This window comes from Cephus cinctus, unplaced genomic scaffold, assembly GCF_000341935.2.
Source record: "Cephus cinctus unplaced genomic scaffold, Ccin1 Ccin1_scaffold0299, whole genome shotgun sequence".
NCBI classification, from domain to species: Eukaryota; Metazoa; Arthropoda; class Insecta; order Hymenoptera; family Cephidae; genus Cephus; species Cephus cinctus.
The window spans coordinates 920,099-946,309 of record NW_014333002.1 but is presented as its reverse complement, the minus strand read 5'-3'; the positions used below and the strand labels follow the sequence as shown (position 1 = coordinate 946,309).

General features: G+C 36.5%; 2 protein-coding genes and 3 long non-coding RNA genes across 15 annotated transcripts in view; 2 read left to right on the top strand and 3 right to left on the bottom strand.

The window, feature by feature from the left end:
* Positions 1-1,806: 1,806 nt before the first annotated feature.
* LOC107266164 lies at positions 1,807-14,837 on the bottom strand. Of its 3 annotated transcripts, none has more exons than XM_025083432.1 (6): positions 14,610-14,837; positions 6,441-6,591; positions 3,508-3,648; positions 3,289-3,429; positions 3,017-3,163; positions 1,807-2,324 (listed from the first exon to the last, which is right to left on the bottom strand). In XM_025083432.1, the coding sequence occupies exons 1-6, from the start codon at positions 14,798-14,800 to the stop codon at positions 2,139-2,141; spliced, it is 957 nt and encodes a 318-aa protein (XP_024939200.1). In that variant the 5' UTR covers positions 14,801-14,837; the 3' UTR covers positions 1,807-2,138. The 3 variants fall into 3 exon arrangements, with proteins under 3 accessions (XP_024939200.1, XP_015591860.1, XP_024939201.1); XM_015736374.2 differs by lacking the exon at positions 14,610-14,837 and adding an exon at positions 12,806-13,178; XM_025083433.1 differs by lacking the exon at positions 14,610-14,837 and adding an exon at positions 8,687-8,735.
* LOC107266166 lies at positions 5,148-13,266 on the top strand. Of its 5 annotated transcripts, XR_003059255.1 has the most exons (6): positions 5,148-5,299; positions 6,928-7,105; positions 7,246-8,949; positions 10,971-11,176; positions 12,924-13,026; positions 13,149-13,266. It is a non-coding gene; the product is annotated as an uncharacterized LOC107266166 (long non-coding RNA). The 5 variants fall into 5 exon arrangements; XR_003059252.1 differs by lacking the exons at positions 12,924-13,026; positions 13,149-13,266 and having other exon boundaries at positions 7,246-8,692; positions 8,769-8,949; positions 10,971-12,799; XR_003059254.1 differs by lacking the exons at positions 12,924-13,026; positions 13,149-13,266 and adding an exon at positions 11,292-12,799.
* A 134-nt stretch (positions 14,838-14,971) lies between the features above and the next one.
* LOC107266163 (sodium- and chloride-dependent glycine transporter 1) lies at positions 14,972-19,665 on the bottom strand. Of its 5 annotated transcripts, XM_015736373.2 has the most exons (13): positions 19,457-19,655; positions 19,142-19,287; positions 18,318-18,449; positions 17,900-18,054; positions 17,727-17,815; positions 17,268-17,639; positions 17,070-17,194; positions 16,885-16,997; positions 16,672-16,800; positions 16,476-16,575; positions 16,123-16,223; positions 15,672-15,824; positions 14,972-15,596 (listed from the first exon to the last, which is right to left on the bottom strand). In XM_015736373.2, the coding sequence occupies exons 2-13, from the start codon at positions 19,284-19,286 to the stop codon at positions 15,438-15,440; spliced, it is 1,773 nt and encodes a 590-aa protein (XP_015591859.1). In that variant the 5' UTR covers position 19,287; positions 19,457-19,655; the 3' UTR covers positions 14,972-15,437. The 5 variants fall into 5 exon arrangements, with proteins under 5 accessions (XP_015591859.1, XP_024939197.1, XP_015591858.1 ...); XM_025083429.1 differs by having other exon boundaries at positions 16,672-16,997; positions 18,318-18,356; positions 19,457-19,665; XM_015736372.2 differs by having other exon boundaries at positions 16,672-16,997; positions 19,457-19,663.
* Positions 19,666-23,720: 4,055 nt separating this feature from the next.
* Positions 23,721-24,292, bottom strand: LOC112494114. Its single transcript, XR_003059258.1, has 3 exons — positions 24,179-24,292; positions 24,001-24,108; positions 23,721-23,927 (listed from the first exon to the last, which is right to left on the bottom strand). It is a non-coding gene; the product is annotated as an uncharacterized LOC112494114 (long non-coding RNA).
* A 12-nt stretch (positions 24,293-24,304) lies between these two features.
* LOC107266077 overlaps positions 24,305-26,211 on the top strand; it is a 5,916-nt gene continuing 4,009 nt past the window's right edge. Inside the window, exon 1 of the long non-coding RNA XR_001537335.2 lies at positions 24,305-24,472. This is a non-coding gene — a long non-coding RNA (uncharacterized LOC107266077). The remainder of the gene's footprint in view (positions 24,473-26,211) is intronic.

Sequence of the window (26,211 nt, the reverse complement as noted above, 5' to 3'; positions counted from 1 at the left end):
TCTATATTACATGGTGTGATGCAACAGCTGCTTGGACGTAAACGCGTCCATATACACTGTATGTATTGTGACTTGCCAGCTGTGTTTCCCTCAATCGTCGAAATTTAATAATGAAAATTGTTCTCGATTACTTTTGCCATGTGATTTTCTAGGGAGTCGAATCAGACCAACTTTTTTTTTCACGCAGTTCAATGCATGAACTCGGTTTAACTGCCCAATCAGACACTTGTATTTTTGAAGGTAAACGGAGCTTACGCGCTGAACCGCGTTCAAATAAACGGGCCTAGGTCAGCTAAATATATTCCCTAGGGATTTTCTTAGTAGTTCACTGATAACTTTAAGCATGGCTATCGTGTCGCTGATCGTTACTAATTTCTTGGAGGATTGTTTTACGAGTCTTTCCGATAAAGGTCAAGTTTTATCCTTATATAGTATAGGAGTGACCCTTAACTCACAATTAGAATCTTTCCGACAACTGGTCAAATATATAACCGGAATGTATGTGCAGTAACGAAGGAAACGTGATATACATAGACTGAGATTCAAGTTTGGGTCTAACCGGAAATTTATTTCTCAGCAACTTTCCCCAAAGGTATACAGTAATACATTGATTTACGTCCTCTGGACCTAAGTAATTTCGGACTTTGATTTTTTCCCTCTTTTATACTTCGCCACTGCCACTTCCACCTTCTTCTATGGAAAATACTACCATGACTTTTGATTTTTTCGACTTACGTTGACCATCCGACGTATTAGGGGTATCGCTGTATATACAGGGTGGAACAATAAATTTTGATCAGTGAAATTTAATCAGTAGAAATATCTGGTCGGATGTATTATCAGGAACCTCAAAATAGTGAACTTGAGTTTTGAATACAAAAGCGTGGATTTAATTAGTATATGAAAGAAAGGATTAAACTTGGCAAATTCTGTTCCTAAAATTTAATTTTATCCAAATTATCTGTTAATCTTTTCGTAATTCGTATACGTTCCCCAGTTTCCTTATCACACTGGATTCAAGGATCCTTGGAAATGCTATAAATAAATTCACAGGAATAGGAAGACCCTTATTCATTATCTTTATCATTTTCGTCCCGTTGCACCGGCATCTCATTGAATTAATGTTAAATTGTATGGACTTCTAACGATTTACTCTTATAATTAAAATTTTTATAAATCATCAATAATTTAATTTTCCAAGGACCTCCGATCTCTTGTAAAAGATCAAATTTTATTCACTAACTTTTTTTTTTTTTAACAAACACCATTGGCGACCCTTCCTCGAAAAGGAAAGATTGTTAGTTTTTTCAAAAAATTAGTAAAAAATAATAAATTTAATCGATTGCTAATAGAAAGCATATAGCGATTATATTTCGATGTAATTAGAGTTTTTAATGATCTATTCGTAACACTAATAATCGATATTATGATATTCTTGGCTTAGTCCATCATATAAAAACATACGACCCTATTTATAAATGCGTGATCCATACCATAAATTTGGTATTTAGCACATTTTGTCCCCATCGATCTTAACCGATCTGTCTTTGATAACCTTTGAAACTGTGAAGCAACTGCGAAACTGTAATTAGCTGATACGGCGATTAATGCTTTTCAGAAGAGACCTATATACTGTACGTAATGTTCATCCCTAATGAATTTTACTGTAAACGTAGCAAAGTGAATTATGACAAGCCTATCTTTAACGTTAAATAAATTTTAAATTACTCAAAGTCCAATTAATCCTTAGGAAGATATTTCGCAGTACAAGAAGGTTATTGTATTATTTTTCAAAACTCGATCCAGTATGGACACACGTTATATTTTATTGTTATCTCTATAAACGCATATAAAGTAGGTACAGGTAGACGTGTTTTCAATAAACAATCAAATACTCATTTTACATTAAATTAACATAATTTCACTATACAAACGCATAATAACCTATAAACATAATTTTTTTTTCCTCAAACATTCGTAACTGTTTAGACATAACATAATATTCTAATTCTACTTCCCTTATCGATTGATTACCATAATGAAGATCGATCGATTAAAACCACGTATCAGTAAAAAAAGAAAGATCAAATCTACATTTTCATGGATATAGTATTTGTCACCCAGTGGTCTTTGTCTTATCAGACATCCGTTTCCGGTCTCTTCTCAGATTCCCCAATCGTCGCTGACGTATCGACCGGTCCTTCTTCCGTATTCTTATCACCTGCATTCTTCTCTTCTGCAGCTTTCTTGTATCGACCTTCGTCCACATAAGAGTAAAGAATACCCACGATCTCATAAGCCTTGGCGTACATTTCCTCGACCGTCTGAAAAAAGAAATTTATAAAAATTCAAAAATTAAAAAAATCCAAAATATAAACATCAGACAATAATCTAACAGAATTTATCACTCATATTCTTTTCTCTCCATATATTTTCCCTAACCACCGACAAAACCTAAATTCGACCGCTATGTAACTTTTTCATAATAATCTCAAGTTTTCCCATATGTCATTTTCAGAAAAGATGAACATCCTCCCATACCTTCCGTAGAAGCTAGAGAAAATAGTCGACCAAGAAGAGGGGTCCAAGTGGGGGAATCTAACGATAAAGATAACAATAGGGTGTCCAATCAAGCTCGATATGAAATTGTTCCAAGAGATAATCAGTTGGTCGTAAACTAGTCTAACTAATAAGGGAATCAAAGCAAGACTCACGTATGGATACAGCCCGATACGAACCAAGTAATCGAATTGGATGAAATTTGCACATGTTTACATGATCACTCATCAAATTGTTTCAGAGATACAATTTTTTGGATCCTCTCAACGTTACATAGGTTTATAGAAAAAACTTGTACACATATAAAAAATGAAGTGTGGCGTGAATTTTTGTAAATTTTGTCCCATTCTTTCCCTACTCTTAATACAATCTCTTAGGCGCATCTAGATCTCCTACGTCAGGACTACAGTCGTGATTTTCATTCTTGACGATCAAGATAAAATTTTCTGCTGTTCACCTGAGTCTCGCGAAGCTCTTTAACGGCTTCGGTTTCGTAGTGAAGACGATCGTATTCCTCTTGGGTCAGCATGTAACCGTCCTCGATATCCTTCACAGCTTCCTGCTCTCTCTTAAGGTCGCTTATTTCCTGCGGACTCATGGGTACCTTAGAGACAATTTATTTCGTATGATAAAGTTGACGATAAATTGTACATAAAAAGAAAGAATAAAGATATAGAAAAAAGTTGTATGATTGTCATTAAAGAAAATTATTATTATATAATTAATTACCAATTCTGGTGAACCGTTTATATAAACAGTTTTCATGTATATCTCTTCCTCGTCATCCTCGTTAACCTCTTCGTCGTTCTTTTCATCCGGATACAAAAGTCTATAGAGAGATTCGGTCATCCGAGCTTTCTTAGGTATACGCTAAGTAAATAAAAATATAATTATAATTAGATACCCAAGATACTGTAAGACTGCTATATCTATGGCTATGATACATACTCTTTTGCGTTTCTCCTCGATTATTGCGTCGCAGTAGAGATAAAGCTGAAACAATGGATACTTTCGCAATTCCATTGGAGCTTCCTGCACCGGGATCAGTCTATTGAGTATCATCTTTTTTGTTCTCGTCAATTCATTTTTCTGCAAGTAAACAACGATGGGGGATGCAATTTAGGTATTTCAAATATCTCATTTTTGCTTGGTAAATAATTCTACTGGCAATGGGTAGATCGATATTACCAAAGTTACTATGATATATATATGCATGGCTGGGAGGCTAGATATGTATGTACAGGATAAAAGTTAAGTTTATGTGTGCTATACGAATTTCGACATGCTCTGGGGGTACTTGTTTGTGCAGTATATATGTATATATGTATTGAGAGTGAACATTTCTCGGGTTAATCGGACGCCCTAGGTTCAGGATTCCAATCAGCAAAAAGACGCGTTTGTTCTTTACTCAATTACTTATTTTTCCTTGTTTCTATCGTGTTGGCGTAATTGGACGTAGGACAAGAAGTTAGGTTAGGTTATGTATTCTCCACTGGTGAACGAACGTCAAACACGCGTAGATACAAATTAGTTGTGTCAGCGCATAACTTACTATTATCTTACTTAGTGCCAGTGCATTTCGGAACGTACGTATTGTGTATTATATTTTTTGCGAGTGAAGAAAAAGTAATGAGGTCCTCTGGTTGCTTTTTGGAGTTAAGCACGTGAAAAGGCGTAAGGATTGAAACGCAGCGTGTCAGATACAAGAATAGAAGCAAATAGTGGCAGGTGAAAACGATCATTTTAGTTCTGTCTCGTACGCGTGACGGCGAAGGCCGGCTTTTTCGACGAATGAAATTTTGCAACGCGAGATGTCAGTGAGAGTTCGAATGGTTTGCCCATTGTGGTGATATTTTTGGTATAAATTGATTCTTTTGTTGGAGAAATGTCACTGAGAAACGAAACAATGAGTTTTTTTAATAATTCATTACCGTTGTAGGTATGACGAAAATGAATTATCAAATCAGACAATGGTGTGATATATGGGAAATAATTATGTGGATATTTACATTTGTCTTGCTAGATTTCGGTAGTAAAGTGGATTATTTGAATTAGAACATGACGTCAGTATCGTATAGACCGTGCACCCTGAGTGACAGTGCTTAAAATGAATTAAGAATGATGGATAAAAGACTTTTGCACATTTGAAAATAATCAGTAAATAATATCGCTCACTGCAGACGAAATAAAATTAATTTTGTGGGTTCCAATTAGCCACTAGATTCTCGTACAGGTTTTCATTACTACTGTTGAACTTTTATAAAGGTTACAGTGCCACATTACAATTTATCAAGAAGACACAGGCTTTCTGTCTCTTTTTTTTTCATCATTTAAAATTTATTCCGTTGGCTATCACAAAGTAAAACCAATTATAATTGTATTTGGGAAATACGTTTTCTACAGATTTCAAATATCGTGCTCTATATCACGTGTAACGTTCTTCTGGTACAGTACGAACAAAACGTATCAAGCTTCACTTTTAATTCCACTTCGATTTATTAGAAAGCATTCGAGTAACAAGTAAAAATAGTACCGACAGATGCTAAGAGTAAAATATACGTTTAGTTCTAAGAGACAGCGGTAGCAGCACTGTCGACCAATCGAACTGCTTCCCTCGTTACTCAGAGTGCAATAGTGTATCGTGTGATAATTATTAGTGAATTGTAAAACGTGAAATAAAGACGAACACGTTATCAGTGTTAAAACGAACCAGTTTGTAGTTTCGTGTTTGCAATGCGAGGTACCGATAATTTCACGTCGATAATACACGCGATTAAAATGGGCCAGTCGTAAAGTACTTTAAAGTATTCTTTCACTTAGAATCAGTCAGGGAAATCACTCTTCCTATGTGTATTCATATACAAATATATCTGTTCAGATATATATATATATATATATAGTCATTCGGGATTCGACGAAATGGCGAGCGCGCTAGTTTCATTTCGTTTCTCTACGAGTCACGTCGATGTACGTCGACCAGGAGAAAACTGCCTCGTTACATGCGATCACTATTTTCATTCCTTATTCCTCCAAGGGTTTAATTTTAAATCCGTCTTTCCATCGGTCCCACGTGAGCGATTTCTTTGCTTGAATGCCCACTTGTTTATGTACGTTGTTGTTTTATGCATGGACTTATAGCGATATTAGGACAGTGACAGTTTGTGGCAAGGTAAAAGGTATTGTCCCTAAGGATGTATTGGATAATTCAGAATGGTGAGTGTGCATCGGTCGATGTCTCTGGAAGCGATTTTTTTGTTGTATATGATGGGAGCAGAGCTCACGATCGATAAGGTCTAGGGGATTTCATCGTTGGCAAGATTATAATTCCTTGCTCGAGTTTGTAGGGCTTTTAGATTTGTTGATACGGTGTAAAAAGTGTACAGGTTAGGAGGGGAGGAAATACTAAGTGGTCAATAATCGTCATTATTAGATGTCATTACGGGTCTGACAATATACTTTTCTTCTTTTTCTTTTTATTTGTAATATTTCGTGCGAATGGTTTCTAAGTGGTGGTTGGGGATGAAATGATATTCAGGTTTATGAATTGGTAGAGAGTAGGGAAGTGGATGAGAAAATACAAAAAAATGCTTACTCGAATTTTGCTTGGTTGAATGCAAGTAGGTATATCGTAATATTTTTAATATGGCAGTATTTTAGGCTTTGGCATGTTTATTGGATTGGTTGGATTTTAACAGACGTTTTATAAGGGTACGATAAGGTGAGCTGTGTGAGACATGGTATCATAATATATATATATATAATGTATATGTGACTTTTTAAATCAAAGTACTGGAAATATTATAAAAAATTTTTCCAAATTCTTCGTTTAACCTAAAATTTACTTTCGAGGTCTATTCCGACAAATATTCTAAACTTCTTACCTTACGTTCCTCAATACGAATCTTTTGCTGGCTTTCATAATCTTGACGAATTCTGGACATCAGTTTGAGCATGTACTTTCGGTCGGTAAGTCGTACGACGTTGCTTCCCATAAGCATCTCTAGTCTTGTCCTTACCGGAGGATAACTCAAGCTGAAAATACGTGATTAGCATACAAAGAAATGAGAAGGGACATAACAAAGAATGAAACTCCAAAGAAGATCCGATGCGAATGATCAGTTTCCTTTGCCTGTATAGATTCACCGTGACTTTTTTCCCCTAAACTGAAAGAGATAAAGATAGACGATAAAAAAGAATAAAAGAAGAAAAAAGAAAGCTCTTTCGTCGTTAACCGTTCCGCCTTATCGCACCAACTGAACTTTACTTTTCCTCATGATCTCTCTCCGCTACATTTTCCCCCCTTAACTTTCGTTCTTCCCTCCCCCCTTATTTTTCTTGGTTCACCCCCATCTTTTTTCTTTCTTGCAGGTACACCCCTCCCATTTTCTTTCGATGGAGTCTCATCAGGCGCGCCCACGCGTAGAATACTTGTCACGTATCTTAAACGGGATTCAATCGGAGTATAAGGGATACAGGGATTAACCAGGAACCCTTAACAAGAACGGATAAAGATCCGATTACACCGACAGTACCTTCTTACTAATTGGTAATTGAAAATATTTTTCCTATAAAAATTGAAAAAAAAATTTGAACATCAAATCGCACCCTTGTTCAAAATTTTTTAAACTTTTTAACTCCGATATCGAAATTGCCTTCGTACGTGACGTCATTATATTTTTTTTACAGTGGAATCCAACACCTTGCCCAACACCCTTACACTTATGGGGTTGAAAATGGATTCAGATTTCTTCGTTACCCTTGCCGTATCGCAGGGGTGGAATTTCCTCGTTACTTTTCTTTCTCTTCTATTAAGTATCTGTCGCAGCGAAGATTCAAGATCGCACTGACTGACTCTAAGTATAAGGGTAGCGAAGGCGACACCCCCCACGGCGTCGCGACGCCAAACATTCGTGACTGGCTGCAGCCTAGCGCTTTCTCAGTTCTGGCCAGACGGGCGAGTTGTAGAAAAGTCGTCACATGGGGATGGGTTTTAGACGAATAGGGGTTGCAGGGAATGGCTATATGTCTCTTCGTGGAAAACACCTAGCAGTCACAGAGCTGCTTGCTGGTTCATTGCGTAGCTATTGATCGGTTCCGTAAAAACGGTGTCAGACCTGGAGATCACTTCCCGTTCGATGCTATGCTAACTAACTATAGTATATAATGAATCGCCAACGAGCCAACCCCTCTAGCACTAGCATTCTACAGGAGCTTGTCTATGGCATTGGCTAGTGACGCCGGAAATTATTGGGGCGGAATTTCCGATAACTTTTGACACGGTTCACCCCCTGATCGTTTTATGGTTAATCGATGCGGCGCACCTGTTTTTGTTTCCGCCGTCTTTTATAAACTTTTTAAAAAATTCGAAGCTTTAATCGCCCTCGATTATATAAGAATTTATACAGCGCATCAGCAGCGATTTTTATTATACGTGTGTAATTTTCATTGTTATTTAGAGGCTCGTAAATTTGCGTTGATTACTGTACTGAGTTAATTATAGACAAACGTAGGACGAATGAATTCTTAATTAAATAGCAAATTTTATCTTATTTATACAGACAATATTATTTGGTGATACGTTATGTTAATTAAAGTTAACGGGGCGGTAACGTTTTCCCAGGAACCAAGAGTTGGATGCTGGCGTTGTTAGTCGTTTGGAATTAATTAGAACAAGTTAATCAGACCATGCAAATCTGAATTAATTTTTTCAATAACTTTACAGCCAATAGTCGATCAGTGTTTGTGTTTTTTTTTTTTGGGATTACAGTAAATAAATATATGCGAAATTAACTAGCGTCGATCGATAAGCTTACGCGTCGCGACGCTGGCACGAAACGTCACCTACGCACGGCTTTCACGCACGTCATAGTATTCACCTACTTATATATAGAACATGTACCCAGAAAAAAAGGTAGAAAAGAGATTTTTCGACAGGATGAAAAAAAATCTGTTTAAGGGTGCAACATTATATTGTGGAATGTGAAATTTTGTAAATCCAACTGGAGAATTATCGATCGCCTGTGCCGTAAGAGGATGATTTTATTTTTTATGAAATTTTATGATGCAATTTTTAATGTTTACATACTCGAATCGAGATAACTTCTATAAAAGTCTATATTTATCTTACCAAAACGTAAGTAGTGCAAACTCGTGGAGCTCCACCATGTTGCCTCTAGCGTAACTTTTAATCGACTGATTATTTTTTTAAGCTCGCCTGGATCTTACGTCAAGGTGGAGTCGACGAGTCGATGTCGTGCACCAGGGTTGGAAAGAACCTACAGAAGCTACAAAGCCTACGTTGAGGATAACTTCGACGGGAAATAATGTAATGACGAACTTATGGAAACTAACAGGGACAACGAGTGTGACTTGATTGACTATTGATTTTAGGTATGTATCTTTTTTATAAAAAAAAAAAAATACACGAATATTATGGAATTTCCTATTTTTACAATGAAGTGCTCTGTGGTCATTTTTACTGACGAATGAGAAATGCTTTTCCTTTTGTAGGACGATGTCAAAATTTGGGATATATTGACTGTTGTCTTGTGTGGTTACGAGTGTGTGTGTATATATATATATATATAAATTGATTTAATTCCAGTAAAAGAACAGATACACCCTATTCCTTTAGAAGACGTCATTTAATTCATTTAGGATGACAGTTACGTCTGTTAATTATTTTTCTTTTTCTTTTAACGATTGTAAGAAAGTAAGGAAAACTTTGGAACTTGGAAATCAAAGTTTTGTACAACTTGACTTTTCTTTTCACTCGTTCCATATGTACAGGGAGTGATGACGTCGGGGTAAGAAATTAAGAAATTCAAATATTGGTCAAGCTATCTTTTTTCTTCACATAATGAGAAATCTGGTCAAGCCGATTTATAATACAAGAGAGTTTGTTTCTTAACTTTTAGGCCAATATTTTCAAGGCACTTAGGCACACTCCTTTAGGCACACTCTTTTCAAAGACCAAAATATTTAGTGAACAGAAGTTCAAAAAGAAAGACTCATCGGCAAATATTAAAGTACTACAAAAAAAAATAAGACAAGTATTGTTCGGTATATCGTATTTAATATTTAATCCTCTTAGTCTTGACGTTTGTATTTAATGCGAAGGTGATGTCAAGAGAAAATAAAATAAGAATAGTCGACTCAATTTAGCTCACACGAATAATGAGATAGGATCAGGACCCCTGACGCTGAGGTGACGGGATCATTTTTTTATTGGAATAAGACATACCCTTGGTAGCAACTTTTTTTTTGTCGATGTATTTCTTATTACGAAAGAATCCCTCAAGATCTTGATTTACAATTTTTTATTAAAAGGAAAGTATCAATACAAGACATGAAAATGGAACGTTACATGCCAAATTGCCAAGTGGGTGTGTGTATTCCTTTGAAACGAAATATTTCCCAATGGGACGCTGTTGACCACTTTACGGGAAAGTCTTGAAATTTCGTGAAACAGCTTAGAAACAAAGGGGGCTGAAAGTGTATCCCACCCTGGTTGTTGCACCCTCTTACGTATTTTTCGCAATTTCGACACTATATATATTGTATATAGATACACGAATTCCGATATAGTCACTTTCACCCTTTGCGACCTCGTCTGATGTAAGTGTGGGAATTGGTGATTGGGGGGGGGGGAGTGGGAGTTTTACCGTGAACCGAGTGCGATTTTACGTTACGAGAAAGTAAGACAGAGAAAAGTAAAAATAACAAGGTGACGAAAATTGTCGACGAGAGGACGTGAAAGTTGTTTGATAAAAATTTGTCTCCAACAATTCTTACGTTTCTCTCGTTTTTCCTTTTTCCCACGTGTTTTTTTTTGCGATTATTTTAACTATTTTCTCTCTCTCATATTCTTTCTTTCTCAATATTTTTCTCGTGGAAAACGAAAGAAATGATGTAATCTCAGGGATGCGTATTGTCTCTACTTTCTTCATTAGCTCTTGATAAATGCAACCGTAGCAGACCAGCAGCACCGGTAATTTCTGCTTGATTAATAATTCGCGCAGACGCGTCAAAGAATTTCGAATTAATGTACCACTCGGCCAGAGAGCATGTAAAATACATAGAAAGGATGCGCGCTAAAATTGTTCCTGTCATTCAATCCATTGTTACCCTGGTAGAGCCTGGCAATTGGGCGGTGAATGAATTTACAAAAAATGTTTAATAATTCTCTTGAACCATAGGTACCATAATTCAAAGACGTATATACGTATATTTGTATTAGGAAAATTTAAATCCTTGAGATTTTCTATATGAAAACATGAGTTATCGTCTTCCTACAAGCATCTAATACAGACAGTATCATTGTTTTAATAAGCGAAAGAAACAGACAGCAGTATCTTTAACCCAGTGATAAATAATACAGTGTTCGCTGACAATTTGTTTTTTTTTTTTAGTTACCAATATGTCTCATGGCAATATCCACAGACGTCTGTTGGAGTGAATCGTGCCTGAGGGAAAAGGATTCTTAAAAGAATTTCATAGGCGAGAAAAGTGCATGTTAAATATTGAATAAACGCAAAGACGTGACAGTCGCTCGAAAACGTTTCTGAAACACTCCGCCAGGTCGCGTTGAGGGTGAAAATGTCTGTAGTGGTTGGAGGTGGGTATTGAAAATGGTAAAGGAGTAGACGAATATCGTTTAAGTTCTTCAATCCCAGTGTGGGTTTTCCTTCTTGTGATTTCTCCGTGTCTGCCATCCTTTTTTTTTTTAATAGATCAACCCCTTTGACAGTACTAAGAAAACCGATGTACACTGCCGTCGGAAAGTTTCCAGCCAAGGTGGGAAAAAGTAAAACTCATAAGCGTTTGAGGTATGTTTTGGGTCGTACTGAGCGCTGAGGAGCGGGGATGTGCACGTTGTTCTGTAGAAAAATCTTAAATACGATTTAGTTTAATGCTGACCGAGAAACAGGGTTCGAGTGCATTTGTGGGCCTTGCCCGAAAACTTTTCGACAGTAGTGTATGTCTAAGGAATCATATTTATGCTCTGCGGCATTTCGGGGCGGACTTTTTTTTTGGGAAAGATATTTTGTTTTCAGTTTATGGTAAAAGAGCCAAGATGTTTGGCAATGCTGTTGTGCATTAGTTTGTATTCTTAAAATTTACATAATCTTACTTATGTATTTTTGTATTTTCTTTCAATTGTGTTATGTGTATGTTTGGGGATTTGTTTTTGGAATTGATACATTGAAATTATTTGAGGATTTTACAGATATCTTGAGAGTTGTAATGATCATGTGGATGTAACGATTAGTTCTGGAATTTTGAGTAATCTTTTTGTGGATTTTCTAATGAAATAAATATACGGTTGTTGGGTTCTTTGAAAATTTTCTGGTATCTATTTTAGGATTCCAAGGAAACATGTTTCCCCGATCGAATTTTTAGACAGGTTGTGATGTACGGTTGCTCGTATAAAGTAAGGTAAAAGTTTCACGCGAACGCTATAAATCATGACGCGAGATAAACTGGTTATAACGTTTCAACGGTATAGCTATTGTTTGTATAATTATTGGGATTTTTAGTGCTGCGTGAGAATTCGGCTTGTTCAAAGAGACTGGGGACCTCGAATGGCAATGCAGAATTTTGAGTTGTGAAAATAGTAATTAAGAATTTTGCAGGTATTTTTTCTTATTCAATTTAAAGAATCGTTTTGATACCGTTGTAGCAAAGATTAATGAAAAATTGGAAGAGATATCTGGCCGGGAAATTGAGATATAGATCTTGAGAAACGTGACAGTCTGATTTATAAAGATTGGAAAATATAAAATTTTGGCGGTGAAGTTTTATTTTTTTCATAAACCTACTACTTAGTGTCTGTAACGGTTCTATTTATTGATCAAATAATGATGTTACCTCGAATTTTCTGTACTGCCGGTAAACGAGTTTTCTGGGAAAGCTGCAGTCGGTAAGTCAGAACTGAAAACTACATTACCTACTAAAGCTCGCAAGCTCACAGTAACTTTATCGTCTTTGTTGACGAATGATTGGTCCTTGCAAGCTCAGTAGGTATTTAATATTTTTTCCGAATCGTAAATTGTACAAGTTTTTTTTTTTTCTATATCGACTGTACAGTTAATGCCACTGATAAAACAGCTCGCTGATGAAGCTGTACATCATTTTAAATCTACGGCGAAATTTCTCATTTGCACAACTAAGGAAATTAATCATCAAGACAAAGCTGTATAAAAATATATATTTAACGATAATCCCAAAAAAAATAATGATCTACCTGCAATTCAAATTATTTCTATAATCCATTGACTCCTTCCGAGCTTTGCATCCAACAAGCTTAGCATTCTCTCTAATCTTCTCCCTCTCAAGCTGAAGTTTCACTTTGTTAGAAACAGCCTCCAACCAATCCTCAATATCTTCTTTAAACGGTTCAACGCCAGGATCACTTTTACCACCAAGGGCTACCAGAAGCTCAACGGTAGCCCAAAACCCACCCCCGTAAGTCATCATTAAAAAAATTCTTCTGTCAAAAAAAAAAATCGCACAAACAAAGACGGCAAACTCAACACAAAAATTCGAAACGACCAAAGATGTTTTTTTTTTTTCACTTTTTCAAAAAGCCCCAAACCGGACACTACAGGAGCAGGATCCAAACGGTGCGAAGTCAAGCACGAGAATGTCCGTGCAACCCCCTAAACATTCCACCCCTCTTAAAGTGCAAAGTAACACGCATACATGGAAAGAGCTTGCACACAACAATCTGTACGACTAGAAAGTCAGTCTAGTGTCTATAGGCTGACACAACAACCTCCTGTCATGTTACCAAAAGTATAGACAGCGTCTAGCTGACAGCATGACACCTACGTAGACACGCGATCCTTAGACACGGGAAAAGCCTTTGGAAATCAATAATCAATCGAGAGCCTACACAAGACGACAACGACTATTGGGACGGGGTTGATTTGAATTTTTCCGCGAAAAGTAGTATAATGACAAAATTTTTTTTCCTCCATCGTATTCAAAGGATACTGTATTTCATGATGAATGGATAAACGACGATTTGAGGTAGGCAGATACGTAGATGGTGTTTTACATATATTTTTCTTCCATCCTTCTTTGTTCGATTTCTTCGTTTATTTATTATAAGCTGATTTATCGTTTCGCCATTCTGATACGTTACTTTTGTTCGCTTGACAATGTCCATGACTATCGTTCGATTCCTCGTAATTCGTTATTTGGTAAAATCTAGGCACTTCGTAAGGTCAATGATTACCCGTAGTGCTTTGAGTGAAGAAAATGGCAGCTAATGGGTTCTTGGGATTTTTTTTTTTTTTCTGTCAACTTTTAACGTACTTTGGATATAAATTCGTGGGAATTCCAGATTTTCGGGAACATTGTGAAACTGTAATTCTCGGATGGTATTCCGGAGCGAATTACGTGGCGAACTCGACGTTCTCAGAGTCAAATTGTGTACTCGAGTCGAGCACGCGGACACCACGGAATTGATTGCTACGTTAAAGATGTACTTTAACGATTGGATATACGTTGCTGGTGCATATTTTCTAGAGTGTAATTAGAAATGTCTCTAAGGAATTTCTGTGACGTCATGCAGAGACTTTCTGGAATCTCCAATGTCAATTGGACGTGGTCTATTTTCATACGGGTTTCAATGTCTCGTGCTAGTCAAATTCACGTGTCGAGGTTATGTCGATTACGATTTCAGGATATCGGATAAGTTTACGTGCGAACTCTTGGGATGGGCTTTGAGTTATGATCGATTCTAGGTATTTATTGATCAGTTTATTATTGCACGTGATGCTTCTCGCGTCTATCGCTTTTCGAAGTAAACTCACGCACGTTTTGTGGATATTTAAGAAAAATTTTATTGTTCAAAGGGGATTCAAGGGCGAGGGGAAATATAATTTTTTTATTTTGCGAATTAAAAGTCTTTTCAACTACTTTTCGAATAAATGTTGTATCTTTCATTTGATAAGGTTAAATTTTTTTTTTGACATGACGTTTGGGGTTGGCTCTTTGGAAAGTGAAATTTTTTAAAGATTTCTTATAGTTTAACCACTCACGCATATTTCACTGGCTCCCTTTCCCACCATCTCAATGGCTGGGCGTAGATGTCAATGCTGGAGAAAAATAAGAGTCGGGGATCTTTTTTGATTTTGACATTTTTTCTTCTCTTGGATTTTTTGCTCATTGTGTCAAGGCCATCCTCTTCAGTCTGGAGTTTACTATAGTTTATATCTTTGGATCGCGGCATTTTTCGAATGTCAGGTGACTTTTGCGAAATTTACAATATTCGGAATTTAATTATCGGAACGTGTGTGTGTTACCAGTAATTTGGATTAGTGCTACAAAAATTTTGTTCACATTTTTCACAAATAAAAACTGTATTACTATAGAGGCCAAACAGTCGCCTTACGCATCGATCTTCCTTTAGCATTTTTTCTTTTATTTTGCATCCCTCATAAGGTCCGTGCGTGCTAGCGTTTTTTACACTATCCGAAGCATTGTAGGCGTCTTCGAAAATGAGCCGGTACCGCTGAGAGCATGTTGTGTCCCTGTCAAATGCATGCAATAGACAGAGAAGCAACGATGCACTCTGCGCTCTCAGCTCATTTTCGAACACGCCTTCGGTGCTCCGGAGCACGTAAAAACGCTTGCACGAAGTGTAGTATAGTATTACAGAACACAATACGCCTTTGGAACAAAGCATATAGAGATACGAAATTTTCAAAATCTATGTACAATCGTTAACTTATTTTCTAAAAAAAAAAAAAATATATTTTTGTTCCCTTATTTCTTATTTGCTTCAAAAATGTCACGAGGTGTACGTATATCTTATACATATTTTTTTTTTTTTCCGATCAACTATATATGTATATAGAATCCACACTTCAGACCTTTGTCACTTTGATACCATTCATTGTGGAATTATTAAAATGACTTGATGAATTCTTTATGCATTTCTCCCATGCCTCCCTATCCTCCTTTTTCTGTGGACCCCACTCTGATGTTGGATTCATACCGATGACCAATCTTTCCTTTAAAGTTCCCTGAGATACAAAAATGCATTCTATATTACCTAAGAATTTCCTTAAGAATATTTATATGAAAAAAAAAGGATTTACCTTAGTTGTGATTAAGTGTACTATAGCATATCCAGGAATACACAGCATACTGACCAAGCAGGAGCACCATCCCAAAAGTATGGCCCATTCTGGATATTCAATGCCATTGTACGTGAGTCGCGTATTGAAAACGATAGTGGTGACAAAGATGAACTGAAAGGTAAAATATAGAAAAAAAAATTTTTTTACGTTTAATGAAATTTTTTGTTTATTTTTAATATTTAGCTAATTTTACGTTACAGACTTCCTTCCTCGAAATATCGTGTAAACTTTATTTTCATTGATCAGACCTTTTCTTGCATTTTTTTTTTCATTATACGAGGTCAATGCTCGATATTTCAAAAAGATATTCCTTGAAGACGAATATCTCATGGGAATAGCGTAACAATCTGCAGTCACGGATTTCATCTTTCCTTGGATGCACTTTACTCTTAATACTTGATCTACTTACCGAAAGTATTATTGGCGTAACGTACTTCCAGCATAATGGCCACCAACAGTGCAACTTTTCATTTATCATGAATTCCACGTCACGTACAAAATTATCAGAACCTATAAATATAAGTAAAGCACTGTAAAAATTAGCCCAAAAATGTCTTAAATTACGTAAGATACAACTTAATTGCATAATTTGTAAAAATAATTTGTCACTTTAATGACCTTAAGAGAACAATCAACGTTCACCAGTTGTACGAAGTACTATAAATAATTCTAAAAAAAGAAATTGCTATTTAAAAAAAAAAGCTCTTTTTTGACTTTTTAATGTCTCCAATTAAAATTTAATTATTACAGGCGATCGTTTACCGTAAGTCCAGCCAATCACGATCGCTTCCACCAGACAGATTGAAATAACGGAAATCGAAGCGGCGTACCAATCGAACACTTGTAGAATGTACATTCCACCCTAGGAACGTGTAACGAGAGTAAAAAAAGTAAAATAAACGAGGCCATATTAAGCTAAAAGTGAAATTCAAGATATCGTCCAAAGTGTCATACTCACGTTTGTAACGAAGCACAGAGAACCAAGAAACAGTATAACCAGGGAAACAACTGTGACAATTTTCTTGTGTTTCCTCAATTCAGGATAAGCATCCGTGATGCTAGATATTATCGCCTCTATCTGTACAAACTTGAAGCACAAGAGTAATCGTAAGAAATGTAAATAATACGTAGGATAATAACGGAAGCTAAGAACGGTATGGGCGATACTAACGCAGCTGTCCATTCCCAGGAGGTAGAGCATGGTGAAGAAGAGTACAGCCCACAATTGCGGAACCGGAAGCATGGTGATAGCTTCGGGGTAAGTCACGAAAGCTAATCCCGGACCTGTACAAGAATTTCATTGGTCGTGGATTTACGTGGAAATTAAAATGAAAAATATTCACTGCTTATAGCTACCGCCAGTTGCGACCGTGGATACCGGAATTCCTGTCCTGTAGGACATAAATCCCAGAACGGAAAATACTACGAAGCCGGCGAATATACTGGTGCCGCAATTGAGAATCGGTACCAAAATTGAGTCCCTGGATATGAAAATATTTTTGAAGTACGACTAGGTGGGATAAATTTTGTCAAATTACATTAATGTATACTCACAGTCTGTTGTTGTTTCTGAAGGGGTTGTAACTGGCCATGTTGACAATTCCACCCCATCCTGGACCAAGGGAAAAGAATATTTGGATGGCGGCGTCGGCCCAGACTTTTAAATTGGTTAGCTGCGACCACTGCGGTGTTATGTAAAATAATATTCCGTCCATGGCACCGGGCAACGTTACTCCGCGTATCAGCAGGACGAATAAAATAACGAAGGGAAAGGTCGCTGTGAAGTATACGACTTTACCCACGCTTTTTACTCCGTTACAGATACACATGAAGACGATTATCCAGGATATGAAATTACAGGCGAACAGTGGCCAGACGATAGTACCAATTTCATCGATACTTTCTGAAATCTGGAGTATATGATTGCTGCAATGGCAACAATGAATTGTGTGGATTAAAAGAATTGTCATAACTTCACTACTGATCATTAATATTTGTATTTTATGTATTTACTGAAAAAATTCGTCCGCCGGTGTTTTCGTGTGCTCGATCAATTTCATCTGATCGGTTTCGTTTCTTTTATTGAAAATCTCACCACCTAGCTGGACAATTAGAAAAAAAATCTATTAATTCACAATTCATTAAATGACGCTCGAATAGTTTTAATAATATATTGTTAATATTACTTTTAGACACTTATACGTGTTCCAAGGGTTGTCGCAATCCTGCCAAGGCAATTTCGATCTCAGAGACATTGCCAGGAACATTAGGGGATATGAAATGATAACGTTATAGTACATTGTACAGATAATATTTACAATAACTATCGCGAAACCGGCACCTGGGAAAAGTAATTTTGTTAAGATGATTATATTTAAGATTTTAAAAATTACTATTATTATTATTAATATATTATTATTTTTGAAATCATTTATCATTTTAAATCTTTTGTCAACCAATACGATGTCAATTTAAAAGCTAATTATTCATCCACTTCCGGTGCTAATGTCAATAGTAATAATAGGCATTTATTAAAATCAATAAAATTTAACAATTTTTTCTCGCTAATTGTCATGAGTATAATATATAATTTTGTATAATCACCTTTGAAAAGGGGACTCATTCTAAACATAGTTATACACCCTGTACCGCCAAATTGTCCCATGGAAGATTCCATAAAGAAAAGTGGTATACCACATAGGAACAGCATAAGCAAGTAAGGCACGAGAAAGGCCCCTAAGAACAGATATGGAAAACACATATACATGTTTCTATGAGTTATTATTGAGCGTAAAGCTATTTCAAACGTGATTACGTCACGCGGGTACAATGATCGAGGAACGGGATTATCAAGGGCAGTAAGTAATTTTGCAGTGTCAGTTGGACAAAATTACTCAATTAAAATACACGGCCAATTGTCACACCCCAACAGGAAACAATTTCGTCACCAAAATAAAACAATCTGTATTATCTTGACATCAACGGTTGCGATAATTGGATCTTTTTATCTCAATTCGCTTTGGCCGTTAAGACTGTAAATATAGGGGACAAAAGTTTTCCACGTTCTTAGCGGCGTCGCAGAATTATTCTCATTAGCATAATGCAATTCTGGGATTCGTGCGTAGCGCATATTACATATTGGCGAATTTACTAAATCCTTGGACGAGTCTGAACGATCTTCAGTGTCATTATTTTCTGGAGTCTGATAGTGCATCGTGTTACCGTGCATATGTTCGCGTATCACGTGGGTCGTAATCTGAACGTAACATTGGGCCAAGGCTAGTTGCTTATTAAATATCATGATCTTCTGGTAAACGATCATTGAAAATGTACACCGATATAGAGTTAGCGAGGTTATACATTGGCTATGTAGAAATTGTTTAATTGTTGATTTTGATGAAATTAACTTTTCCGATGATGATTCTTACCGCCACCATTTCTGTAACACAGATACGGAAATCTCCAGACATTTCCAATGCCAATGGCGTAGCCAGCGCAGGATAGTAGAAATTCAGTTTTATTAGCCCAAGATCCTCTCTCGGGTGTTGGTACATGGTTATTCTTTTCCCTCATGCTTTAAATTGATATAATTGTTAATAAAAATTATTAATTAGCTATTTTTAATACCGTCGATCATTTGACGAGTGATACACTGCTTAAGGGTAGATACTTGTATTTGTATTCTTGTGGAACTTTTTTTTTCTTCTTTAGTTTCAATTTTTTTCAATGCTAATCAGACTCACCTAATCTTATTCTTCGCGTTGATTATTATGTTACTTTCGGCAGTAAGGTTTATTTATATAATTTAATTATTATTTATCGTTATCTCATGGTTTCTTGTGGCTCTTTTTTAGGCCTGGAGAACTTTTTCTTTTGCGGAACACTTCAGCCCGTGAGGTACTGTCCACAACTACCGATTGAAGTGCATGTGCTAAGAGACGACATCCTCGTGTCCCCCCATGGTCATGTAATCACCTAGATGTGGAGCGTTAACTATATAAATCAACCGGGATCATTACTGATTGTACTGTGAGGTGGGTACAATCTTTTAAATAATCATCAGCTCCAGTGAAATTTTTTGAAGTTGAAAAAATTTGTAATTTTTTTATCCTTTTCATTGTTCTTAATTTCCGAATTATTTTCGCCCTTTGATTTTTGGTTTTACCAGAGTTCATTCAGTCATGATGGGTTTTGAGACATTAGGTAATCTTCGCAGTGCGAATACTACCTGTATGACGCAAGTTATAATTTATTGATAAGAATTAATTACTTAAATTTTTGTTCTATGATTACTTGAATGGTGAATAATTTTGATTTTGATTTTTCGATTTTTTTTCTACTTTTTACATGGCTGAAATTTTTGACGGTATTGTACTTTTCATTGTGTACTTTAACAAAGCCAGACTGTATAATATTTTATGAGATTTGTTTATTAATGATTTTTAATAATTCAGGTTTCACGATAGGTGGTGGACTCTATATAAAAATTCGCATAAAAATTGCGTTAGTTACATAATATATCACAATTTTCAAAAATCTATATCTTATTGTTAGATTTAATTCCTTTCGATAAATACCATCTCCCTTATACACAGTGGAGTTCCGTGGCATTTTCATTGTCTTCTGAAATTATTTATGCGATATCTTTATTTCAAAATCATAATTATTATCTGTATATAATTGATTAGTCGGTTCATTACATATTTTTCTACATCATAAAGTCCTTTCTGCTACTAATCAGCATGATCTAGTGTCATATGCACTCGGCCTATTTCATTAACATTTCTCTGAAGCACTTAGCCTATCTTCCGAACAGCACATTCACATTCATCGATTGACGACACCGATAACCATTTACAATCCGAATAAAGCGACATCAATGCTACCATCGAATTTTCGATAAAACTCACATGAATTTCTTAGGAGAGAATCAATGAATGAAGTAAGTTTAATCAAAGATCGATTAGTGCACCATCTGTGATTAATCTGTTCATTTGATCTAATTTCAGTCGATGCGTTTGTACAGTATCACCCTGTATAATTCTCACAAACGTCAATAGTCCACCTTCATATACAACGACACCGGCCAATATCGAAACAATATATAAAATATAATTCCTGTAATCCAAATTTTCTGCATTATTAAAAAAAAAACTCAATATGATTCAAAATCTATATAGATCTTAATTCATTATCTTTCCGCTATTACCATTGGTAAATAACAACCATATAGAAGCTTCATCAAGCTTTACTCAGTCGATAACAACGAGCTTTAACCAACGGTAGATTCCTTACCGACCAAGGCTTTCCTTGTACAGACATTGCCATAAGATTTTCCAGGACTCCAATTTCCAGTAGTAGGTTTCTAAGTTACAAAAACGTGTTACCTTAAAATTCCAGAAGCCCGAATGAGTTTTTGAGACATTCCATCAGGAGGAGCTTGCTGTCCCTATAACCTCGTACAAAAGCTGCATCATAAATAAGATAGTAGAAATTCGAAAAATCAAGCAAATCCATAACTCTAACGTACAACTGAACTCTAAAACTGTCTAAAACATACATAAGTAAAGCTCAAAGATTCGAAACAAGCTTTGGAATCGTTTAGAAGCTTTCGAACAAGGTCTCATCCAATATTGACAATTAATTATACGCCACGGGTTTGAATAATTAACGCGCACAGAATCGAATGGTAGGATAGGGGGTTGTAGGGTGCCGAAGTAAACGTTAGACGTATAATGAGAAAAATAGTATGTAAGCAAGTCTGGACCAATGAGGATTAACCAGCAGATACACGTAAAAATCGTTAAAACGCGTACAATTGAATTTACTGTTTCCAGTGGGCGAACGAGAGCGTGTAAAGAGTCGAATGAGAGAGTAAAAAGAATATATAAGAGTGAGAGAGAGAGAGAGAGAGAGAGAGGGAGAGAAAATAAAGTAGATAAAAGATACCATTGGAAAATATCCCATCTCACGTATGTCCCCCCATACATAATGAAAGAGCATGATGTCTGAGTAGTCTATGGCCAAAGTAGCTACGGGGCTATCGGCGTTGGGTTTGGACGAACTCAGTGGGAGTTGTATTAATGTTGCATCCCTCTTCTACCCTGGCAGACATCAGCTATCCTCTCAGGGCCACTCGGCAATTGCTCTAATGCACCCTCAGTGCCGTAGATGGCCAAAGAGCCATCCCAGCATCCAAAACGATCCTTAACCCGCTAGCTACTGGACTGGCTTGGTTCGAATTAAAAGCTTTTCCTTTCGATTTTCTCCCTCTCTCTCGCTCTCATGTACTCACCAAATTTTTCGTCTCTCTCGCACTCGTAACTCTCAGCTTGACTTTCAGCATCACTCATTCTCATACATTATACCCTCCAAAGCCTACCATCCTGAGGTATTATATACTTAATCGTAGATTTCCCGACGTTCCGTGCCCTTGATTCGAATTGTTAACGCAAAATAAACTCCAGGCAGCCAAGAGTCGAGCGGCTCGCGTCACGTCCACTCGTGCGCCGTTCTCGCGTCGAGTCCGTTTAAATCCGCACAGTCCAGTTTTGAGTGGCGCAATCCGACGGATGGATGTACGGCCAGGGATTATCCCGAGTAATCCCTTGTTAAAAAGCGATGAGAGGAACTTAAGTTGGAACGGCCATTAGCGACTCATATGCAGTATAATTCGCATCTATGAGCAGCAATAGCTTTGTGTATTTCTTGTCGAGCCTTTTAAATAATAACTACAAATTTTTATACTTTCAGATTATCTCCTGCGAACGGTGCACTCCTAATGCTTGGGTGGAACGTGAGGCGAGAGGACATGGTCCAGGCAACCTGTGCCTCGATAAAAGTCCTGGATAGAGAAGTGTTTAGGTTGTTGAGCTTTTTTATTACCGGCGCAGGACATCAGTGCTGGATCGTAACGTGTTGTGTATGCAGGTAAATTTGCGTATGACATTGTGCATATGCACGCGTGAAGAGTCATAGGTGGATGAATTGGATTATAAGGCATCTCGAGTGTCACCAGATGTCATCCGGGGTTCAATGAGATATTCGATTGTCATATAGAAGTAAATGGTAGAATTTTGAATTTATGGATACTTGATAAACATGATGTATGTGGACTTGCGTGCCTTTGGTATTAATTTACTCTAGATTGTATTTATGTCCTTTATCAAATTCGGGCTTAATGGTCTAGGGTTTTTTTTTTTAAATTTTATCCACTGTATTGTACCAGTGGATACTTATCGGAGAATCTGGTGTATGAGAACCCGAAGGCTGATCGTACGAGCAGATACACGTGTGAAATGCTGGGGCTGCTTGTAAATAATTAATCGCTCACGCGAGACAGGCCAGGACATGAGCAAATGTGACGACTGATTGGAAATCAGCCTTTTGTTGTATATTGAGAATTGTTGAAAACGTTGTACGTGAATTGAGGAGATATATTGATTGTATATGAAATTCTACTGTCGGGTGATTTTTTGATAGGCCTAGGTATGACTTTTTTTGGCGGATTCTCGCACGGTGTTTCGGAGCTTGTTATCCGATTTCTTGAAAGTTTCAGGAGCTGTAGATCACGAGGTAGATCGTTTCCGGTGATTTCCTCGATAAAAGTAACCGTCAGGGGCAGAATCTTTAGATTTCGTCATTTTCTTAGACTCTCGTCCACGCTGGTAATCTTTTCATAAAAGTATTGGCAAAGTTAGGAAACGATTTTTATTTTATTTTTTTAAGGTTAAACGTTACGAAAGATTTATGTTATCAGTTCGTTAAGAATTGCATAGATTAATGTTGCTATAGGACTTTCCACGAAATTATTCTTTCATCCTATTTTTCCAATTCACTTTTATCAGATTGCTTTACGTTGAATTTTGTTATATTTAATTTTGTTTCACGAATTTTCCTGGTCATATAAATTACATATGAACACGTATAAATACTGTTGAAAACGTATTTAATTAATTAATAATATTTGCTATATTCTTACCGAGATACATTTCGATTTTTCTCATCTATAAACACTGTTATTATATCTTATAATCAAAAGTTCATGGTTCTTCGTATTTTTACTAGTTTCTCCCGTCTTTCATTATCCATAATGATTCAGCCCTTGCTTTTAGGATTTGCAAGGAGTTACGTACCGCGACGTGGAGTCTCTGTAGTCTCAATGATTTTTGGCCTGCAAGCTACAGTTACGTTTACGAGCTCTCTATGCTATTCCTGTAGGAAATAAGGATATAAAAAGTGCGAGTACGGTAACGAGGTAATCCTGTGCAGCAAACGAATGACGTACCTTTATATTCATGGGTTTTTTTTTATCGTCGGTCCTTCAATCAAGATCTAATAGCGTTACGAAACTTCCCGTAAGGATATTGAATTTTTGTTGTTTTCGTGGAATCAGCTGAAACGATAATGACATTATAATAATACATTGACAGATAAAATATATTATTATTTCTGAAAAATCTTACGTGTCTTTTAACTGTTACCATTATTATATTCTTATTCTGAAATTATTAGCGATTTGACTTTGAAGTTTGATGCTTGATTCCAGCGACAATTTAAAAACAAAGTTGGTGATCGCTATGCAACATAGATGGCACTGGTAAATTCAAGATGGCGGACGTAAGTAGGTGGCGGTTGACAGTTGCTCGACGCACATATCGTTGAAGTTGTTATTTGTTAATTGTTTTTAAGTGATTTATTTAAAGCGCGGTGTAATACTTTGTGATGGCCAATTGTGCACAGTGGCATAGAAAAATCAGGTATTTATTTGTATTTTCACTCGTATGCAACTAAACGTGAAAATTAAACTTCGTTTGTGGCGATTATTTAATTTCATGTACGTATAATGATGTTGTTTCGCAGTTGCAATGTATTATGTCCTTCAAATATTTGCTCATGCAGTTTTTACTTTTCAATAATACGAAACACACGACCTGTGCTTCAAGATCCGCGGTGAGATTGGTCGTGCTTTGTGTAATCGTACAACGTGAAATTTTCCAAATTCTATTTCACGTCAAAGGCTAAAAACATTACGCATTCTGTGTTTGCACTACAGAAGTTTTCTTTCTCTTCTTTTTTAAAGCATTTCTCTATTTTTCGTTGCAACAGAATCGTTCATTACTTGAGAATTTGTATTATTTCAAAATCAAGTACTTTTCACGAATTTGAATTTGTATATGCTTAAACTATTGGAAAATAACTTAATACCACACTCGCATTAATCCCATGCCGTGTAATCCTATAGCATACAATTTTTTGTTAAAAGAATTTTTCATTATTCTAAAATATTATTAAAACCGTGTGTAATCCAAAAAATATATATTTCATAAGCGTCGTGAAATTACACATATTTTAAAATGAGTTATACTCTTCGTGTTTGCGTTTCTCCTTTATTCATATGTTAATACATACATATGTCATTATAAGCGTCACCTTCAGTCACATTATTTATTACCTACATACCGAGTATTTATTAAAAAAGGAAAAAAAAATTATTCAGAGCCATAAAACAAATTTTATTATTTACCAGAGCCCTATTGCGCCAGCGTTGCATAAATGATTAAAATGTTGTTTCATATCTTTACATAGGGATGCTGATTAATAATCTATTTGTCTCGGAATCAATGTTTTTGCCTGTAATTCTCCTAGACTACAGATGAATTCAAATCCTACGAAATCAAAATATCGTCGCGGAGTCTATTATAAGTTATTACTTCATTTACGATTATGCAATACTACAGCTGCGTGCTACAGCTGACCGGATAGAAGAAACGCGCGAAGACGCTCACGGAAAGTACGTAGCGAGGTAGTGACGCGCAGATCAGTGGGTAGTGAGTTCAAAAATAAGGCACCTGAGATGTGAAACCTCAGAGAGAGAGAGAGAGAGAGAGACAGAGAGACACACAGAGACACGACTCTATACATTATATATAATGTACGCTGGAATATACATATATCACGCGGCATAACTGGCCGCCCATTATTATCATGAGATGCATCCCCTTAGGCTGCATCATAGTCTCTAGTAACACGATAGTAATTACTGGCCGGGCATAATTAGTGGGGGGATAATTAAAACGGCACAAAAGATGAACGATATCGCCTGTCGCTTGTTAGTAGACAGTTTTAGTCGATTATATTCCTTTTGCCAGCGAGCAACAAACAACGATTCTCTCGGGTGTACAATGTCTAACAGCGGAGACATTTGCGTCCTTGGAGTTACCCAAGTACCTCCTGAAGGACCGGGGTTAGATTATGTGAGAATTTTATCGTTCACGCCGAGTGTATTAGCGCAGAATTTGTATAGGCCGGAGACACGCAATGCATATGGGAACTTTTAACACACGCCATAGACACACACACGTGTATATCTATACGTAGATTAGATTGAGTGTCCAATAGCTCGCTGACGCATCGTAGAGGGATTGGATAGAAAGTAAAGGAGATAAAAAAAAAGGGAAAACATTTGGATTTCCAGAGTGGGAGTATTGGGGCGGTG

Excerpts from the sequence above, each read along its gene's own strand:
- LOC107266164 (XM_015736374.2), bottom strand. The coding sequence starts at position 13,038 with ATGATGACTTACGGGGGTGGGTTTTGGGCTACCGTTGAGCTTCTGGTA. Across the intron at positions 6,592-12,805 it reads AGAAATAATTTGAATTGCAG|CTTGAGTTATCCTCCGGTAA; the intron begins GTAGATCATTAT and ends ACGTATTTTCAG. Across the intron at positions 3,649-6,440 it reads TTCGTATTGAGGAACGTAAG|AAAAATGAATTGACGAGAAC; the intron begins GTAAGAAGTTTA and ends GTTTACTTGCAG.
- LOC107266163 (XM_015736372.2), bottom strand. The coding sequence starts at position 19,286 with ATGAGGGAAAAGAATAACCATGTACCAACACCCGAGAGAGGATCTTGG. Across the intron at positions 16,998-17,069 it reads ATCCACGGTCGCAACTGGCG|GTCCGGGATTAGCTTTCGTG; the intron begins GTAGCTATAAGC and ends ATTCTTGTACAG. Across the intron at positions 15,597-15,671 it reads TACACTTAATCACAACTAAG|GGAACTTTAAAGGAAAGATT; the intron begins GTAAATCCTTTT and ends TTTGTATCTCAG.